We start from the raw sequence: 18,548 nt of genomic DNA, 5'->3' as shown, positions 1-18,548 counted from the left end.
TATATATTTTTTTTAAAAATTTTATATGCTATATATATATATACTACTAGTATATAACTTCAGAAATTTAAAACTTTCATTAGTTGATACCAAATCTAAGAAGCAAGCAAATGGACTAATTAGCATCTTTTAGTATTATAGTTATAACTCTTTAATTTACTTAGTCGACAGTGCCGAATAGTAATAGTATAATTTTTCAATAAAGTCATAGAGTATTTGAATCCTTATCATCCTCTAGGATAAAGGTGCAGTGCAGACTTTGTTGCTTGAAATTAATTACTCATGTAACATACTTTTAATTTGGCAACAAGTTTTAGTACCTTACTCTTGGCATCTACTACAATATTTTATGGAGTAGTGTTATTTTAGAAATTGTATAACATATTTAATGCAGATTTATAATTTATCTCACTTGATGTTTAATCATCGTAATTTCGTAATCTTTAAATTTTTTATTTCCCATATGCGTACAGCTTTATAAATTTCATTAGTAGATACCAAATCTTCAGAAGCAAGCAAATGGACTAATTAACTTCTTTTGTTATTATATAAAACTTTACTTTTTAATGTTAACATTATAAGTATTATGGAATATTTCTTTCACTATAGAATAAAGGTGCATTCTTGAAATTAATTATTCATGTAACATACTTTTGAATTTGGAAACAAGTTTTAGTTCCTTACTTCTGGCATCTACTACAATCTTTTACTACTCCATATTATCAAGTTGTGATCAAAATATTCATATATATATTGGAAGTTGTTGCCATCTTCTCCTCACTCACATTCGATTGCATTCATCACTCAAGAGACAAAATATTCAAAGGCACTTCCACATTTCGTCGACTTCTCTTACCTTAGGTTGGTATTTTTGAGTTAATCTCTTTTTTTGTTCTAATTGAATATTCAGAGGCACTTCCTTCTCTAATTCTCTATTTTTGAAATGACAGTTGGCATGGAGGGTTATAGACATTTCAGTCATCCTCATCCATTGACTTCCTTGGTAGATGAGATGGAAGCGGATGTTTCTGATAACTTTCATTTTTGCAAAATTTGCGGATTGCCAATTCTATCCGCGCCATCATACACTTGCCCCTTTGTTGCTTGCGATTTTTTTCTGCACGAATCATGTGCGGGCAAAATCCAAGAAGAATTAATCCTTCCCAATCTTAAAGACCACACCCTTTCTCTCCAAGTAGGAAGTCCCAATTTCATCTACCAATGTGATGATTGCGACGTCAAAATGCATCCTTTGGATGCAGCAGCAGCAGCAGCAGCAGTGGATGGTGTTGAGATCAAAACCATACACAAGAGCCATCCACCTCACCCTCTCGTCGTTTTTTGTAGACAGATTTTGTCTCATTGCGATGCGTGTGGGGAGAGACATGATGGTTTCTTCTTCTCGTGCCAACAATGTAATTTTTGGATTCATCAAGACTGCACCATACTGCCTACCGCTCTCAATCTCCTCTCTATTCCTTGGCCTTTCCTCCTCGCACATTCTATTCGTACCAATTACGAGGAGATTGAGTGCGTTGTTTGCGACAAATCCTTGCTTCATACCCATAACGCCGTCTATTTATGTCCCCAAACCTTGAGAGTTTCTCATGTCAGATGTGCACTCGAGAAAATTCATTCCAGTAAGGATCATATACATATATATATGGATGTAATCAAATGCAAATTCTAAATATTGACCATTAGAAAATGTTAACAGATGACAAAATAACATCAACATAAATACTATATATTCATTCAGTCCGCTTCATATACTAATATCTATATATTCATTGCAGAAACAAGGCTAGAGTTGATCCAACTGCCAGATGACGAGTTTGACACATTTCCAAGTTTGGAGATTCGTACATACTCGCAGAGAAACCAGGCTGATATTATTGGTGATGATGAAGACAAGAAGCTTGCAATGGAGAATTTTCACGAGCATCCGTTGATCCTAGTTGGTGATGAGGCAGAGGATCACAGTTATAATCACAAAAAACTAGTGTGTGATATATGCATACAAACCATTACTATTCCATCTCCATTTTACAGATGCTCTCTACAAGGCGGCTGCTCTTTCCTCGCCCATAAAGTCTGTGCAGGCCTTTTCCCCATTATCAACTTTCAGATTCTAGATGACAGCATTGCATCAACGAAGGCAGAACCTTGTCCGTACCCGGACAAATGGTTCTTCAGTTCAATATTTCTCTGCGTTTTCTGCTGTCTTCCTAGCAATTCCCCTTGCTACTACTATCCTGAAGAAGAGTTAACTCCCTTGATGTTTGATCTGTCGTGCATGGCTGCTCCAAACATTATAAAGCACAGCTCACACAGCCAACACCTTCTCTTTCGCACCACCCGCACATTGCAGTTCTCCCTCATCAGTTGTTGTTCCCGCGGCTCCACAATTCATGACGTCTATAGGTGCACTATGTGCCATTTCCTCATTCATATAAGATGCGCCTTACTACCAAAAATGGTTCATTTTCGTAAATTTGATCAACATCCTCTGCATTTGATCACTACCAGTACTATTAATGGTAGTGATCACGACATCTGCGAGGTGTGTGAGGAAGATGTAGAGTGCAAGTATTGGTTCTACCACTGTGCTGAATGTGACTACTCTTTCCACGTAAACTGCATTCCCTCGCTTGGCTATTTGTCCAAAGTCAAGTTTGGAGGCAAATATAGTATGCCTTGTCACTCTCATCCTCTCACACTTAGAAGGATGCTTACTTATGGAAGAAATGAGAGGTGTGGGTATTGCAACCAAAAAATCCCCGGATTGGTAGATCAAGTGGCTTTCTTCTGCTCACAATGCGATTATTGGATTCATTTTTCTTGTGCAAGGGATTCATTCACATACTCTCAGAATTGTAAATCTTTGATTTTTGAGGAAATCGATGCACAGGAGTGGTATGATATGGCTGAAACTGAAGATTAATTGATAGGAATAGTATATATTGTAATTGTGGAAGAGATGAATGTACTGTGTAAAAGAAACTATAAGTGATGCTGGTGAGGTGTGTGTATTTAATGTATTGTCAATGTTTGAACACCATGTTTCTCTGTTTTTCGAATGACAGGTGATAGGCATTTCAGTCATCCTCATCCATTGACTTCCTTTGTAGATGATATGGAAGCGGACGATACTGATCAATCACATGTATTTTCGAATTGTATACGTATATGTATATGCCCTCTGTCCCTGAAAAGAAAAATTGGTAAAATAAGAAAGATAGAATGAAAAATTAATTAAAATATTGTTAGTGGAGAATTGGTCCCGCCTCATTAAAGATAAAAGAATTTCCAAGCTTAAAAATGTTCGTAATTTTTAGGGACGGACACAAAAAAAAGAAAATAATTCATACTTTTTAGGGACGGACACAAAAAAAAGAAAATAATTCATACTTTTTAGGGACGGAGGGAGTATAATGTAACTAGATGTCTTTAAATTGTGATGCTCTGTTCGTGATATATAATGCACACGGAATCAAAAAAATCTGGACCATCCATTTTTTTAATTTAATGGACTACATTTGATCTTAAATTAAGATTCTTAATTATGCATTTAAGGTGTGATTTCATCCTAATTTTGCATTAAAATTTTTTTACTTAGATCTAGTTTTGCATGGGTTGAAACCACTACCATATGTATACATATATATTCGAAGTTGTTGTCAATGTTTTAAGACTACCACTCTCTGTTTTGTTGAATCACAGGTGTGGAATAAGGATATGGAGGGTGATAGGCATTTCAGTCATCTTCATCCATTGATTTCCTTTCTAGTAGATGATAAGGAAGTGGATGACACTGACAACTTTCATTCTTGCAAACTTGGTGGTTTGCCAATTCTATCTGCTCCCTTTGCTGCTTGCGATTTTTTCCTGCACAAATCGTGTGCACACAAATTACTAGAAAAATTTATCCATTCCAATCATAGTTCGGAAGATGAGGACCACACCCTTCGTCTCCGAGAAGGAAGTCCAAATTTCACCTACGAATGTGAGGATTGCAATTTCAAAATGCATCCTCTCTCAGCAGTGGATGGTTGATATATCATGCATGGTTGCCCCAATGATTATAAAGCACAACTCACATAGCCAACACCTTCTTCTTTGCACCATCCCCCGTTTGTGGCCCTCCTCCATCAGTTGTTGTTCCTGCCTCTCAGCCCTTTTTGATGTCTATAGGTGCATTACCTGTGATTTCTACATTCATATAAGATGCGCCTTACTACCAAAAAGGGTTCATTTTCATAAATTCGATCAACATCCTCTGCATTTGATCACTACGGGTACTAGTAATAGTACAAGTAGTGATCATGACATCTGTGAGGTGTGTGAGGAAGGTATAGAGTGCAAGTATTGGTTCTACCACTGTGCTAAATGTGACTACTCTTTCCACGTAAACTGCATTCCCTCGCTTGGATATTTGTCGAAAGTCAAGTTTGGAGGCAAAAGTAGCATGCCTTGTCACTCTCATCCTCTCACACTTACGCGGATGCTTACTTATGGAAGAAATGAGAGGTGTGGGTATTGCAACCAAATCATTCGAGGATTGGTAGATCAAGCGGCTTTCTCATGTTCACAATGCGATTATTGGATTCATTTTTCTTGTGCGAGGGATTCATTCACATCCTCTCACAATTGTACATCCATGGCTTTCGAGAAAATCGATACACAGAAGTGGTATCAGATTCTATTGTTATGGTCGATGAGATGAATTTACTGTGTTTAAGAAACTGTAAGTGGTGCTGGTGAGGTGTGTGTATTTAATGAATTACTTAATTATTTACAATATTTGAATTGCCTCTTTACTTTTTATGTATTTTGACGACAATATTATTTATTGTGAGTTGACTATATCCTTTTTTAATGCACTTCCTCAGTTTTCTTTCAGTCTATCTATTCTCTTTGATCTAGTTTTCTTTGAGTTAGATTAATTAGACTGCTTTTTTATGGATTGTTGATTGGACATACGAGATAAGTCATGGACAATCTAATAATTAGTCATTCTTCTGTTTATCTCTTTCTCATTATCCAAAAATACATGAAAAATTGATCTTGAATGCAATTTCTGAATAATTTTACCGTTTTGAGTAGTTTAATCGCAAATACTCTAAATTTGCATTGCCGGAAACACAAAACATGGATCCGATCTTTTTAATTGAATATACATTTTCACTTTCATTTGTATTCGTATATCCAAGGTTTTCAGTGAAATTAATTCACAATCGTTGTATAATATTTAAATAGTGAAGAATTTTATGAAGATGGATTTTATTGTGTTTAATGTTAAATGTGTATATTTAATGAATTAGGTATTACTAATCTCTTGTGCTTATTATATGTCTCATATTGACTTGACACGAATTTTAAAAAAATCAGTAGAATAAAAGTCCAAATTTTGATTTGCAAATGCTCATCTAATTATTGTTCTGTTTAAGGGGGGGGGTTAAGCCGTTGTGTTGTTTGCTCCATCTTAAAATTAGTGTGAATCGAATCAATTTCTTAGTAGTATTATAGAGTAATAAATCAATTTCTCAATAAGATCCATTGTTGGGAGTTATAACTAATGTAGCATTTCATCCTTTAGAAAAATAAGTATTTATTATTTATGTGCTTCTTTTTCTTAACTTATAAATAAAATTTATTTATATATTCTCAATTGTATTTTTGTTATACTAAATCTTTTCCTATATTTCTATTTTAAGCACTTAAACTAAAATTAGTCTCTCTCTAATGATCAGAGTCTCATCTGCAACGCAGCCATTATCATCACAAGTGAGAGTGATGAGAAGTGGAGTTGATATAAGGCCATCTGAAATCCATCAAAGCCTTCAATTCTCTGCTAGAATTGGAAACATTAGATGCAACTACATTTATTATGATAAACAATGATCATAGCATTAGCAAATACATAATCCATGAATCCATCACGTATATAATCCACTTTGCATAATCTAGCTAGTATTTCTACCTCTAATATAATTTTGTCCCACATATTAATATATTGTATCAATTATCTATCTAACTATGCGTCTATGCCAATCGTAAAATATGGTTTTCAAATTGTGATGACAAAATATAAATGAATATGTGATGGAGCTAGATATGTTTTACAAATGTTATAATTGAAATTTGAGTATTGGATATTAAGGGATTGACTGACTTGGAAGTTGTAGTCATGTCACGACTACCCCAATTTCCAGCCCAATTTGCAAGTTACTTATTTCACAATTATTTGTAACTACTTATATTATTCCACAAAGCCCATTTTGAATATCGACGTGACACCATATTACACTCATATTCCCAAGTCAGGGTTCTCTTGTCAAGAACTATGATGTAATATTTTAATATTTTTAGAAAATACAAATCAAATGAGCCTAAATTGGACAATTACTTAGAGCTTTTTTTCATTCTTTTGTTAGTGTGTTATTTAACTTTTAAGTAGCGAAAAATAGAGACATTAATTTATAGTTACTGAACATCTGAAAACTTGTTACTCCACAACGGAAGCAATTGTGAGTTGTGAGCTCAGTCTGTGTGCATGAAATGAAGCACTGATATGAGCGGAATGGCATTGTCAACCGCGGTGGGCGCTTAGCGAGTTCCTGAGACACCTCCTTCATACATGGTCGCAACTTTGGGTCAGAGTTTATGCATTTCAATGCTGTTTTCACCACTCCAACCACTTCCCTCGACAATCTTACATCTTCGTCTGGTGATGGTAGCCTCTTGTCCAAGAGTTGTTGCACCATCATGTTTTGAGCAAACTGTGTGGATCTTTTAATCATCGTCATGGAGGAAACGAAATCCCCCGGATGATCTCCAAACATGACTTCCAATGCCAACACTCCGAAGCCATACACATCACATTTCTCTGTAACCACCATTGTGAAGGCCAACTCTGCATACAACATAACATGTCATCATTATGAAAAAATTACTACTTGCAACTGTGTTATGGTATGCATACCTGGTGCAATATATCCCCGAGTTCCCACAAGTAGAGTCTGATTGGAAGCATCTGGATCCAACAATCTAGCTGTCCCAAAATCAGATAAACAACCTTCAAACTCTGAATCCAAGAGTATGTTGCTGCTCGATACATCTCTGTGTAGAATAGGGGGGCTGCAATCGTGATGCATGTAAGATAGGGCATTTGCAATGCCCTTCACCACGTTTACTCTCTTCTTCCAGTTCAGCTCCACAGCTTCGTCTTCATCCTTCAACACATCAAGATGAGTTAGTTCTGATAAGGTTCCTATCTCAGGTGGAATGACCCCAGAAAAGATGTTCTAAGAAATGTCAAGCATCTCCAATTTAGTTAAATTTGGTAGTGAAACAGCCATGAATAGATTGTTAGACAAACTGAGATGAGTCAATCTCATGTGGAATGACACCGGAAAAGTCATTAGAAGAAATGTCAAGAACTTGTAATTTAGTTAGATTTGACGGTGAAAGAGGCAACTCACCGTCGAGTTGATTTCCAGATAAATCGAGATGAGTTAGTTCTGATAAGCTTCCTATCTTAGGTGGACTGACACCGGAAAACTGATTAAAAGAAATGCTGAGCACATGTAACTCACTCAAATTTGCAGGCAGCTCACCGTGGAGTTGATTACCAGACAAAATTGAGATATGTTAGCTTGGACAAGCTTCCCATTTGAGGTGGAATGACACCATAAATGCCATAGGTATTAGAAATGTCGAGCACGTGTAACTCACTCAGATTTGCCATTGAAAGAGGGAACATAGAATCAAGATTGTTATGAGAGAAATTGAGATGAGTAAGGTTGGATAAACTTCCTATGTCAGGTGGAATGGAACCATAAATGTAGTTATCTGAAATGTCTAGAACGCGTAACTCACTCAGATTTGCTAATGAAAGAGGCAGTTGAGAATTGAGTTGATTATGAGAGAAATTGAGATAAGATAGGTTGGAGAGGTAACCTATTTGTGGTGGGATAGCTCCATAGAGACCACATGCGGTGAGATGAATGCTAGTGAGTGATGTGAAAATAAGTGGATCCAAATAGCTAATATTAAGCCTCAAAGATCGAGACTGCAGGCTTATCTGTGCAACGCGGCCATGCTCATTACAAGTGATGTCTTTCCAGTTGCAGTGATGAGCTGTGGAATTGATATAAGGCCATCCAAAATCCGTCAACGCCTTCAATTCTCTGCTCGAGTTTGAAACATTTGCTGCAACTACATTATTGATCAACAATGAGCAGATGCTCACAATGATCATTGCATTAGCAACAAACACAACATCCATCACTTATATTTTCTAGTTTGCATATGTATGATTCTTTTTCCTAGTCCTCTACTTATGCCTCTAATACCACTTTATATATAACTTGTAGCATTATCGATACCATGCATTTCATTAATGAAAATCATAAGTCTTCCAAGTCAATGACTGAACTGTCTGCAGAGTATTCATTGTCTCCAAATTTTTCTTACTTTTTTCCACACGTTTGTTAGATATTTTTCCATTTCCCGCACTTTGAATAAAGTGTTACAAATTTACAAATCATGTTCCAATGTTGTTTGCTTCTTTATTCATTCAAGAGCGTTAGAAAAATTCTTTATTTTACATACGTGTGACTTGTACACGCACACTCGAGGTGGCCCGTGTATTCGACTATTAGCTAGAAGGGAAACGTCTTACTAATTATAGCATGTGTTTCGGCATTATAATGTACAAATACTTTATTAGGAAGATATGATATATATTTCGAATATTAGGTTAATTCATGACCACAATAGGAGTTTTCTAGAGACACATGGTCCACTCACAACCCAACCCAACTCTCCAACACATTATAGGATGAATCAACCAATTAATTTTGGACGACCAAACAACTTCGTTTTGAGCTTAAGAAGCTAAAAATTAAATAAATATGGTTAAAATGAGACAATTCAGGATTTTTGAAATTTTCTTATTTATCACTCAAATCGGATTTAATCATATTTCATGATTTTATATGCAACCAATCTTTAAATTCAAAGAAAATCACACACAATGCGAGTCTTTTGAGTCAACGCCTTGATTGTATTCCCACTCTCCTACCAATTTTCCACGAAATTCATTTTCCAACGTTCAAAGATATGAATACAAACCAAGCCTTGACTAGGACGATATGCTTTTTATATATGGTGCTCTTCTACTTTTATTTTGTTTAATAAAAGGCTGCACTGGGATGTGAACTGTTATTTTGTTTAATAAAAGGCTGCAGGGATGATGTGATCTGTTGCTAACTTTTTTTAAGTTGCTAACTTGCTAACTCATCAATGCACTATATTAAAAATGTCAACGCGATATATTGAAATGTCAACATAAACTTATGTTGATATTTTAATACATTATGTTGACATTGATATTTAAATATCAACACATATTAATGTGAACACAAATATGTTGACATTGACATTTTTAATACGCCACGTTGATGAATTAGCAATTTAAGAAAAATTAGCATTCTAACGCACCTCGGGCTGCACTTGTATAATTATGGACTACTAATGCAATTTGTATACACTAATCTAAGTAAAATAAATTAGTGTGTAAAAAACAGAGCAAAAGAACTAGGGGTGGCAATCTACCTAGGGGAGAAAAACATAATTTACGAATCACATAAATATGTTAAAAGCGGAGCTACTTAACAATACCCAATAGTATAAAGGGTTTTTGGCTTTTTAAACCAAAATCTTTCCCCGAATTCCGGTTTTTCCCATGAACTATGAGATTTGTTTTTAAAACCACGAACTTTCATTTCGTTAGGATTTTCCCCTGGCGGGTCAACGACGAAACCCGGGTTGTCTACATGTCAATTTTAATCCTATTTGTCACTAAATTGATTACTTAGATACTATTTGGCACAATAATACATACGGTCACAATTATTACATAACAAATGACAACCTTTGAATAAACAAAACACAACTTTAACATTTTAAATTATGCTATTCGGGTCGGAAATGTGCTATTCGGGTCGGGTTGGGAAAATCCTAACGAAATGAAAGTTCGTGGTTTTAAAAACAAATCTCATAGTTCATGGGAAAAACCGGAATTCGGGGAAAGGTTTTGATTTTAAAAGCCAAAAACCCTAGTATAAATCCAAAGATACATATATTTAATCTTGATACGTAAACAGAGGAAATAGAGACATTTATGGCTGCTGAACATCTAAATACTTATTACAAAAGAAGCAATTGTGAGTTGTGAGCTCAGTCTGAGTGCATGAGATGAAGCACTGATATGGAGCGGAATGGCATTGGCAATCCTGGTGGATGCTTAGCAAGTTCTTGAGCCACCTCCTTCATTGGCGGCCTCGACTTCGGATCAGAGCTAATGCATTTCAGTGCTGTTTTAACCACTCCAGCCACTTCCCTCGACACTCTTACATCTTCATCCGGAGATGGTAGCCTCTTGTCCATGAGTTGTTGCACCATCATGTTTTGAGCAAACTGTGTCGATCTCTTCATCATCATCATGGAGGAAACGAAATCCCCTGGATGATCTCCAAACATGACTTCCAATGCCAAAACTCCAAAGCTGTACACATCACATTTTTCTGTAACCGCCATTGTGAAGGCCAACTCTGCACCCAACAAACATTTCATTGTTATAATAACAATTACTTGAAACTATGTTATGATGCATACCTGGTGCAATATAGCCCCGAGTTCCCACGAGTATTGTTTGATTGGATGAATCTGGATCCAACAATCTTGCTGTCCCAAAGTCAGATAAACATCCTTCAAACTCTGAATCCAAGAGTATGTTGCTGCTTGATACGTCTCTGTGTAGAATAGGAGGGCTGCAATCGTGATGCATGTAAAACAGTGCATTTGCAATGCCCTTCACCACATTTACCCTCTTCTTCCAGTTCAGTTCCACCGCTTCGTCTTCATCCTTCAACACACTGAAGAGGCTTCCTCTTTCCATGTAGTCGTAGATGAGAAACATGCTCCGTTGGTGCAGACAAAAGCCAAATAGCTTGACAATATGGCGATGGCGAATCTGAGAGAGAACCTTGGCTTCATTCTTAAATGAGGTGTCAAAGGTCGGATTATCACCTTCAAATCTGTGAAGCTTCTTAACAGCAACAACTTTTCCAGTAGGCAGTAGAGCTCTGTAGACGCTCCCATAGCCTCCAGTTCCAATGCAGTATCTCAAGTCAAAGTCTGCAGTTGCTTCGATGATGTCTTGATAGGCGATGTTGCCATCAAAGTTCCAAATCTTGAATATGTCACCATGTTGGAGATCAGGTGTGACTTTGGAGGTTTCTTTCCTTCCCATTTTGGAGAATATTAAATAGATCCCCCAGAATATAAAAACAACAACTACTGGGAGTAAATACCAAATAATTTTCACCTTAATGCTTGATCCCTTAGGAGCAACTGGAGGAATTAACTTCGGGTTTCCACTGAACGTGTATATTGGAAACTTATCCCATACGTTGGGTGGAATGTGGCCCTGTAAATTATTGTAGGACAAATCGAGTCCATCTAATCGTGAAATAGATTCAGGGACTTCACCAAAAAGATTGTTCCAAGAAAGATCGATATTGAGAAATTGTGCATTAGCAACATATCCAAACTGTAGAGGTATCTGTTCTTTGATTGAATTCCTACTGAGGCCTATGGTTGTTATACAAGAAAGCATGTGTATTCCTGCTCCAAAAGCACCTTCCAATCTATTGCCATCCAAATTCAAGATTTCCAATCTTGTTAATTGGCTCATATTTGCAGGCAGAGAGCCATTGATGTAATTAGAAGAAATGAGAAGCACCTCTAAGTTAATGAGATTTGATAGTGAACGAGGCAGCTCACTTTGGAGTTGATTGCGAGACAAATCGAGATGAGTAAGTTTGGATAAAGCTCCTATGTTATGTGGAATGACCCCATGAATGCCACGGTTATTAGATATGTCAAGAACCTCTAAGTTAGTGAGATTTGCCAGTGAAAGAGGCAGCTCACTTTGGAGTTGATTGTAAGACAGATCGAGATGAGTAAGTTTGGATAAACTTCCTATGTAAGGTGGAATGAGACCACTAATATCATAGCCATAAGAAATGTCAAGTACATGTAACTCACTCAGATTTGCTAATGAAAGAGGTAGCTCACTCATAAGGTAGTTGTGTGACAAATCGAGATGAGTAAGTTTGGATAAGCTACCTATTTCAGGTGGAATGACACCATTAATGTAATAGTTATCAGAAATGTCCAGAACGCGTAACTCCCTCAGAGTAGACAATGAAAGAGGCAGTTGGGAATTGAGTTGATTATTCGACAAATTGAGATAAGATAGATTAGAGAGGGAACCTATTTCTTCTGGGATAAATCCGTAGAGACCGCATGAGGTGAGATGAATGCTAGTGACTGATGTGAAAACAAGCGGATCCAAATAGCCAACATCGTGGCAGTTCCAAGGTTTATCATCGCATCCAACTTTAGATTGCAGGCTTATCTGTGCAACGCGGCCATGATCGTCACAGGTAATGCCTTTCCAGTGGCACTGATGAGCTGAGTTGATATAAGGCCATCCGAAATCCATCAACGCCTTCAATTCTCTGCTCGAATTTGAAACATTCATTGCTACTGCTTTACTCAACATTAGTTTGGTGATGAAGAGCATCCATAAAACACACATCTTTCTATATATATGATCTAGTAGTTGTAACTCCAATATCATCACTCTATATATAATATAATTATTTCTTTGTGCTAAATAATTGAGATGTCCACTTTTTATTTTTAAAGATTTTTATTCCTTTTACCTTTATATAAAAATAATCAATTATTATCTTTTCGTTTTCTTTATTCAACAATTTTACCTTATGTAATTAAAAAAAACATTCAATCTTGATTTGGATGGAAAGAGTATTCAATTAATTAGTAGCTTTGAATGAGCCGAATTGCAATTTGCTCAAATCAAGATAATTAAGTACGATAAGCTTCCTATCTCAAATCGGAAGGGCACTGGAAATGAAGTTATCAGAAATATCCAACACCAGTAGTTCAGGGGAAAATTCTATAAATGGGTGGCTCTGGAAAAATGCTCCCGTAATTGGGCCGGTTTATTTTTGTTTCTATCAATGGGTGTTATGCATTTTAAGAATATGTATCTCAACTGAAATTTTAAAATCGCGCAAACAGAACAGAACTCACAGACTCGCCGTTCTGTACTCCTCATTCTCGCGAACCCTAAGTTATCTCGCCGTTCTTGCATAAATTGCCTAAATTCGTCTAATTGTTTCTCCCTCAAGGTAAGTTACGTACTTTCTTCTTAATTTAACATTATATTCATAGTTTATGGTGAAAATTGTGATTTTAGGGTTTGTAGCCAAAAGTTAAAATTTTATGTTGTTGGTATATATTGTATGTTCAATGTGTGTTATTAACTACTAGGATTTGGTATGTAGTGTCTTTTGAATTGTTAATTTCTAAGACTTAGTATATAGTTTATTTGTAATTATTCAAGTTTTGATATAAAGTTATGTATGTATTGCAAGATTATGGACACATAATCTATTTGTGTCCTTTTATAATGGGATGGAAAAATAGTACAAATTGGAGGAATTGGTTTGTCTTATGAGCCTCCCGTGGCAAATGCATACCTTATGTTAGATAAGTTTTTCCATACAATGAGTTGATTAACAGAATATGTGATTGCATTGGAATAAATGTTAATGGGTATATGATTAGTTTGACATGGAAGCGTGCAATTCAAATGGGTAATGGATATAACTTTGTGGGCATTCGACATCTATTCAATCAGGTCAAATTGAATTATTTGTTGACTATCAAGCTAAGTTAGCACAACAACCTCGGGTTGAATATTGGGTATCCTCTCCCATGCCCACATCTGTAGAAGGGCTAATGGGCCACCGATATCTTTCCTATTTTGACACGAAGCTTCACAAAGGTAGTGAAATAAGGTGGCAAGCGCTGCTGCACCCCAACTAGGTTGTGAACACTGATTCTCGTCAGCTAATTAGAATGTGGTGGAAGGGAATTTTTTTCTCCCTAAAGTGTCTGGGATGATCAAATTATAAACAGATTTAGGGACTCTTCCGGAAAGATTGTTCCAAGAAAGATCAATAGTCAGAAAGTGTGCAATAGGAACATCTCCAAAATCAAAAGGTATCCGTTCTTTGATTAAGTTTCTACTTAGATTTATCTCCCAGATTGAAGGTAGCTTTTCTAGCCCCCCTACAAAAACACCTTCAACCTATTCATTTCCAATTTCAAGAATCGTAGTCTTGTTAGTTGGGTGATAGTTGAGGGAAGAGAGCCAGCGATGCTATTGTTGCTCAAATCAAGATCTACCAAGGATTGGAGGTTTCCTAATTCAGAGGGAATGGCACCAGTGATGCCATTGTTGCTCAAGTCAAGAACAACCAACAATTGGAGGTTTCCTAATTCAGAGGGAATGGAACCATGAATCAAGTTTTGATATATTTTAAGCATCTGTAGTTGAGTGGGATTTGCTACTGAAATAGGCAACTCACTGTAGAATCGATTTTGAGACATATGGAGATGAGTTAGTCTTGCTAAGCATCCTATCTCAGGTGGAATGGCACCGGAAAAGTCATTAGAAGAAATTTTAAGAACTTGTAATTTAGTCAGATTTAAGAGTGAAAGAGGCAACACACCCTTGAGTCGATTGTGAGACAAATCGAGGTAAGTTAGTTCAGATAAGGTTGCTATCCCAGATGGAATGACACCAGTAAAGATGTTGCGAGAAATGTCAAGCATCTCCAATTTAGTGAGGTTTGGAAGTGAAAGAGGCAACTCTCCCTTGAGTAGATTGTGAGACAAGTCGAGATAACTTAGTTCAGACAAGCTTCCAATCTCAGGAATGACACCAGAAAATTGGTTGTAAGAAAGCTCAAGCATATCCAATTTGATGAGATTTGACAGTGATAGAGGCAACTCACCCTCGAGTCGATTGTTTGACAAATCAAGATGAGTTAGTTCTGATAAGTTTCCTATCTCACGAGGGATGACACTGGAAAACTCATTATAAGAAATGTCGAGCGTATGTAACTCACGTAGATTTGCCAATGAAAGAGGAAGTATATATTCAAGATGATTATGAGACAAATTAAGATAAGAGAGGTTGGAGAGGTAACCTATGTGTGGTGGGATATCTCCATAGAGACCACATGAACTGAGATGAATGCTAGTGAGTGATGTGAAAACAAATGGATCCAAATGGCCAAGATCGTGACACCGAGGTTCATCATTGCAGCCTACTTGAGACTGCAGGCTTAACTCTGCAACGCGGCCATCATCATCACAAGTGATGCCTTTCCAGTGGCAGTGATGAGCAGTGGAGCTCATGTAAGGCCATCCAAAATCCAACAATGCCTTCAATTCTCGTCTGGAATATGAAACATCAGATGCAACTACATTATTGATCAACAATGAGCAGATGCTCACAATGATCATAGTATTAGCAACAAACACAACATCCATCACATATATTTTCATAGTTTGCACATAGATTTTGCAGTACATAAACATAATTTTTTATTCTAAAATTTGATTGCTATACATTCAGACACCTACACCCACAGCTTATTTCTTACGAATAAGTTAAAATAAATTGTGTGAAATTTTGGTTGACTTAGTTTGAAAGGCCAATTTTTGGCTTCAATTTGGGATTCTTGGTTTTAGAGTACTCCCTACGTCCCGCCACAAGTGATCAACTTTTCATTTCGAGTTGTCCCACCACAAGTGATCAATTTCCTTTTTTAGCTAAAAACAAAACTTCAATCATCTCTTACTTTATTCCATTATATCTTACTTTATTCTCTTTTTCTTACTTTATTCTCTACTTTTTCCTCTCTCATACTTTACTCTCTCCACTTTAACTTAATATAAAGAAATCCATCACTTGTAGTGGAAAGTCGGGAGTATAATTTTTTAAGATAAATATACTTAAAAGTTAAAAAATTAGATGAAATTGTGGATCTTATTTGGACCGATCTTGGGCTTGATTCACTTGGATTTTAAATGATTTTAGAGGGTAGTTTTACTTGGTTTTGATCATATATTGTGTACTCTGAGACATGGTTATAGCTACTTCTCTATTATGTTGGTATTTTGACCATTTTGTGAAGATTGTGTAGAAAAATGTACAAAATATGTGGATGTGCAGCAGCTTTAGTCCGAGACAGTTATTCTGGAGATTTTGAAGTCCGATTCACCTATAATGCATACCATTCTCTTCGTCTTCGAAAGAGCTTCGCGTGGATATCTTAAACATCTCAATCGGAATTCGGTAGAAGAAGTTATGGCCGTTTTACCAAGACTGCGCAGAGCAGTGACATACCTGGCGACCCGCCAGGTTCGCATGCAAATGAACCTGGCGACCCGCCAGCAAAAGACAAGAAAAATGCCGTAAGCAGCTGGCGACTCGCCAGCTTCGACGCACACCCAACCTGGCGATCCGCCAGCTTCGTCCAACAGTTTATTTTGGGCCCAAAGTCAACCCTAGGTATATATATGCCTAGGAAACGCCTCCAAACACAACTTACACGCCTCTTACCTCAAAAATACCACTTTTTCACCTACGAAAAAGAGAAGAACGAGCAGAGGACGAGTATTCATCGCAAGATTGAAGACGAGGCCTCCAATCCGCCCAATCAAATTCTAGGATCGTTTCTACTTTTAGTTTTATTCTTGTTCAAACAATGTTTTTGAATATTTATTTGAATATTTCTTTGATTTTTGTGATGAACATGAGTAGCTAAATTCTTCGTAGGGTTCTACGGGGGAGATACAATGATTCTTATGTTTAATTGATTTCCTTTTTATATGTTTTGGCTCATGTGGTTATTTTGACTTCTCTTGTGCTTATACATTTATTTAATTGATCACCTTATAAATGCATGTGAATTTTACTACAATACTCGGGAGATGAGTAGTTTAATTTGAAAGAAGAGAAGTTGACGTCTTTGCCAATATAATTGACAGATTTGAGTCTTTGAATGAAGTTAAGTATCTTAGGAGCTTTTAGGAGTTGTTACCTTAGTTCTAGGAAGGACACTTCGGTTCTAGGTAGCAATCTACAAATTATATGCTTTGAGAAAAGATATAGTTTTAGCTTAGTGATAGCTTAATAACCCTTGAGACCCTTTGTTGGCATAGTTAAGAAGTTAGTTGAGCATAGGATAGTTGTTATCGACCCCGTAGGATTCTACTCTTCCCATCCTTGTTCTACATCCGTTTTCTTATTTGCTTTTAGTTCTCTAGTTGTTTTTAATTGTTATTACCTTGCTTTTAAGTAGATTTAGAAAACCACTTTCCGATTCATCTAGATAGTAGTTGAGGTTGGTTCATGGTAATTAGGTTGACATTGATTGTCTTTGTGGATACGATACTCTTTGCTTATTATTTGCTACATTAGCCCCGTACACTTGCGGGTATACTTGTGTTAAAAATAAGTTGAGTCAGGGCTTAGGATTGTATTCGATTAGGTTGGATTTTTTATAGGTCTTGTATTGAATTGAAAAAAAAATGCGAAAAAAAATGTGTTAGAGCTCAATTTAACCAATGAACCCAAATTTCCTGATGGGTAGACGTCGTGCTGAACTAAGTAGGTCTGTTCTAGTTAATACTCCCTTCGTCCCACTTTAGGAGTCCCGGTTAAGTTCGGCACGAGTATTAAGAAATATAAAGAAAAGTTGGTGAAAAAAGATAGTGGAATGTGGGTCATAATACCATTTATGGAATATTCTAACCGGGACTCCTAAAATGGGACACCTAAAAATTGTAAACTGAGACTCCTAAAGTGGGACGGAGGGAGTATTAGAGACCATCCCAAAATTAACAAATTAAAAAAAAAAAAAGAATTGCTGAGGTGGAAGAAGTGCTAAGTAATTAAACATACATATAATATATTTTTAAAATTTTCTATTTGCTATCTATATATATATATATATATATATATATATATACACTAGTGATCAATTGCTAACTCATCATTTAATTGCTAACTACAACTAATTTAAGGTCATAGGATTTTAGAAAACGTGTGGTCTACAATTTGCCACGTGTAATTTTCGTTTTTATTAATAAAATAAAAAAAGATAAAAAAAATGTCAAATTAGGGTTTTAGATGAAAATGTCAATATAATGTTTCGGAAATATCAACACAATGCTTTGAGAATGTCAACACGATGTTTTAAGAATATTAACCCATTGCTTATATTGACATTCTACATGTATTATATTGACATATTTTATATAGTATGTTGACATTTCTGCTTTACGAAAAAAAATTGAAATTTTTTTATTTTTTTTTCAAATTTTGACGTCGGAACATATGCATATATGATATCGTTGGAATCCTTATAAAATTATCTTTAATTTGATATATGTTATATGAATTTAAAGTTTTGGGATTTCTTTTAAAAGTTAGTTATAACTAAACATGTAGTTAATTGACATTAATACCCCTATTGATATTTTATGAAATTAATCCTATGGCTTTATTGACGTTTTTTGTTGATCGT

The 18,548-nt window shown here is 36.1% G+C and overlaps 4 protein-coding genes across 8 annotated transcripts; 1 reads left to right on the top strand and 3 right to left on the bottom strand.

The window, feature by feature from the left end:
* The first annotated feature begins 978 nt into the window (after positions 1-978).
* LOC125217161 lies at positions 979-3,061 on the top strand. The gene is made up of 2 exons (XM_048118996.1): positions 979-1,640; positions 1,797-3,061. Exons 1-2 carry the CDS (start codon positions 1,013-1,015, stop codon positions 2,942-2,944), a joined length of 1,776 nt encoding a protein of 591 aa, XP_047974953.1. The 5' UTR covers positions 979-1,012; the 3' UTR covers positions 2,945-3,061.
* A 3,273-nt stretch (positions 3,062-6,334) lies between these two features.
* On the bottom strand, positions 6,335-8,316 carry LOC125216722 (MDIS1-interacting receptor like kinase 2-like). Of its 5 annotated transcripts, none has more exons than XM_048118486.1 (3): positions 7,485-8,316; positions 6,986-7,235; positions 6,335-6,916 (listed from the first exon to the last, which is right to left on the bottom strand). In XM_048118486.1, the coding sequence occupies exons 2-3, from the start codon at positions 7,155-7,157 to the stop codon at positions 6,453-6,455; spliced, it is 636 nt and encodes a 211-aa protein (XP_047974443.1). In that variant the 5' UTR covers positions 7,158-7,235; positions 7,485-8,316; the 3' UTR covers positions 6,335-6,452. The 5 variants fall into 5 exon arrangements, with proteins under 5 accessions (XP_047974443.1, XP_047974444.1, XP_047974445.1 ...); XM_048118487.1 differs by having other exon boundaries at positions 7,599-8,316; XM_048118488.1 differs by having other exon boundaries at positions 7,963-8,316.
* A 1,772-nt stretch (positions 8,317-10,088) lies between these two features.
* LOC125216094 (MDIS1-interacting receptor like kinase 2-like) lies at positions 10,089-12,639 on the bottom strand. The gene is made up of 2 exons (XM_048117719.1): positions 10,684-12,639; positions 10,089-10,619 (listed from the first exon to the last, which is right to left on the bottom strand). The coding sequence occupies exons 1-2, from the start codon at positions 12,635-12,637 to the stop codon at positions 10,246-10,248; spliced, it is 2,328 nt and encodes a 775-aa protein (XP_047973676.1). The 5' UTR covers positions 12,638-12,639; the 3' UTR covers positions 10,089-10,245.
* A 1,596-nt stretch (positions 12,640-14,235) lies between these two features.
* LOC125209984 (probable leucine-rich repeat receptor-like protein kinase At1g35710) lies at positions 14,236-15,504 on the bottom strand. Its single transcript, XM_048109563.1, has one exon. It carries the CDS (start codon positions 15,502-15,504, stop codon positions 14,236-14,238), a length of 1,269 nt encoding a protein of 422 aa, XP_047965520.1.
* Between the last annotated feature and the right edge of the window lie 3,044 nt (positions 15,505-18,548).

This window comes from Salvia hispanica, chromosome 3 (assembly GCF_023119035.1).
Source record: "Salvia hispanica cultivar TCC Black 2014 chromosome 3, UniMelb_Shisp_WGS_1.0, whole genome shotgun sequence".
Classification (NCBI taxonomy): Eukaryota; Viridiplantae; Streptophyta; class Magnoliopsida; order Lamiales; family Lamiaceae; genus Salvia; species Salvia hispanica.
Note: the sequence above shows the minus strand (reverse complement) of the source record. Positions and strands in the feature narration are given on the sequence as shown.

Excerpts from the sequence above, each read along its gene's own strand:
- LOC125217161 (XM_048118996.1), top strand. The coding sequence starts at position 1,013 with ATGGAAGCGGATGTTTCTGATAACTTTCATTTTTGCAAAATTTGCGGA. Across the intron at positions 1,641-1,796 it reads ACTCGAGAAAATTCATTCCA|AAACAAGGCTAGAGTTGATC; the intron begins GTAAGGATCATA and ends TATTCATTGCAG.
- LOC125216722 (XM_048118484.1), bottom strand. The coding sequence starts at position 8,290 with ATGGATGTTGTGTTTGTTGCTAATGCAATGATCATTGTGAGCATCTGC.
- LOC125216094 (XM_048117719.1), bottom strand. The coding sequence starts at position 12,637 with ATGTTGAGTAAAGCAGTAGCAATGAATGTTTCAAATTCGAGCAGAGAA. Across the intron at positions 10,620-10,683 it reads TCGGGGCTATATTGCACCAG|AGTTGGCCTTCACAATGGCG; the intron begins GTATGCATCATA and ends TGTTGGGTGCAG.
- LOC125209984 (XM_048109563.1), bottom strand. The coding sequence starts at position 15,504 with ATGGATGTTGTGTTTGTTGCTAATACTATGATCATTGTGAGCATCTGC.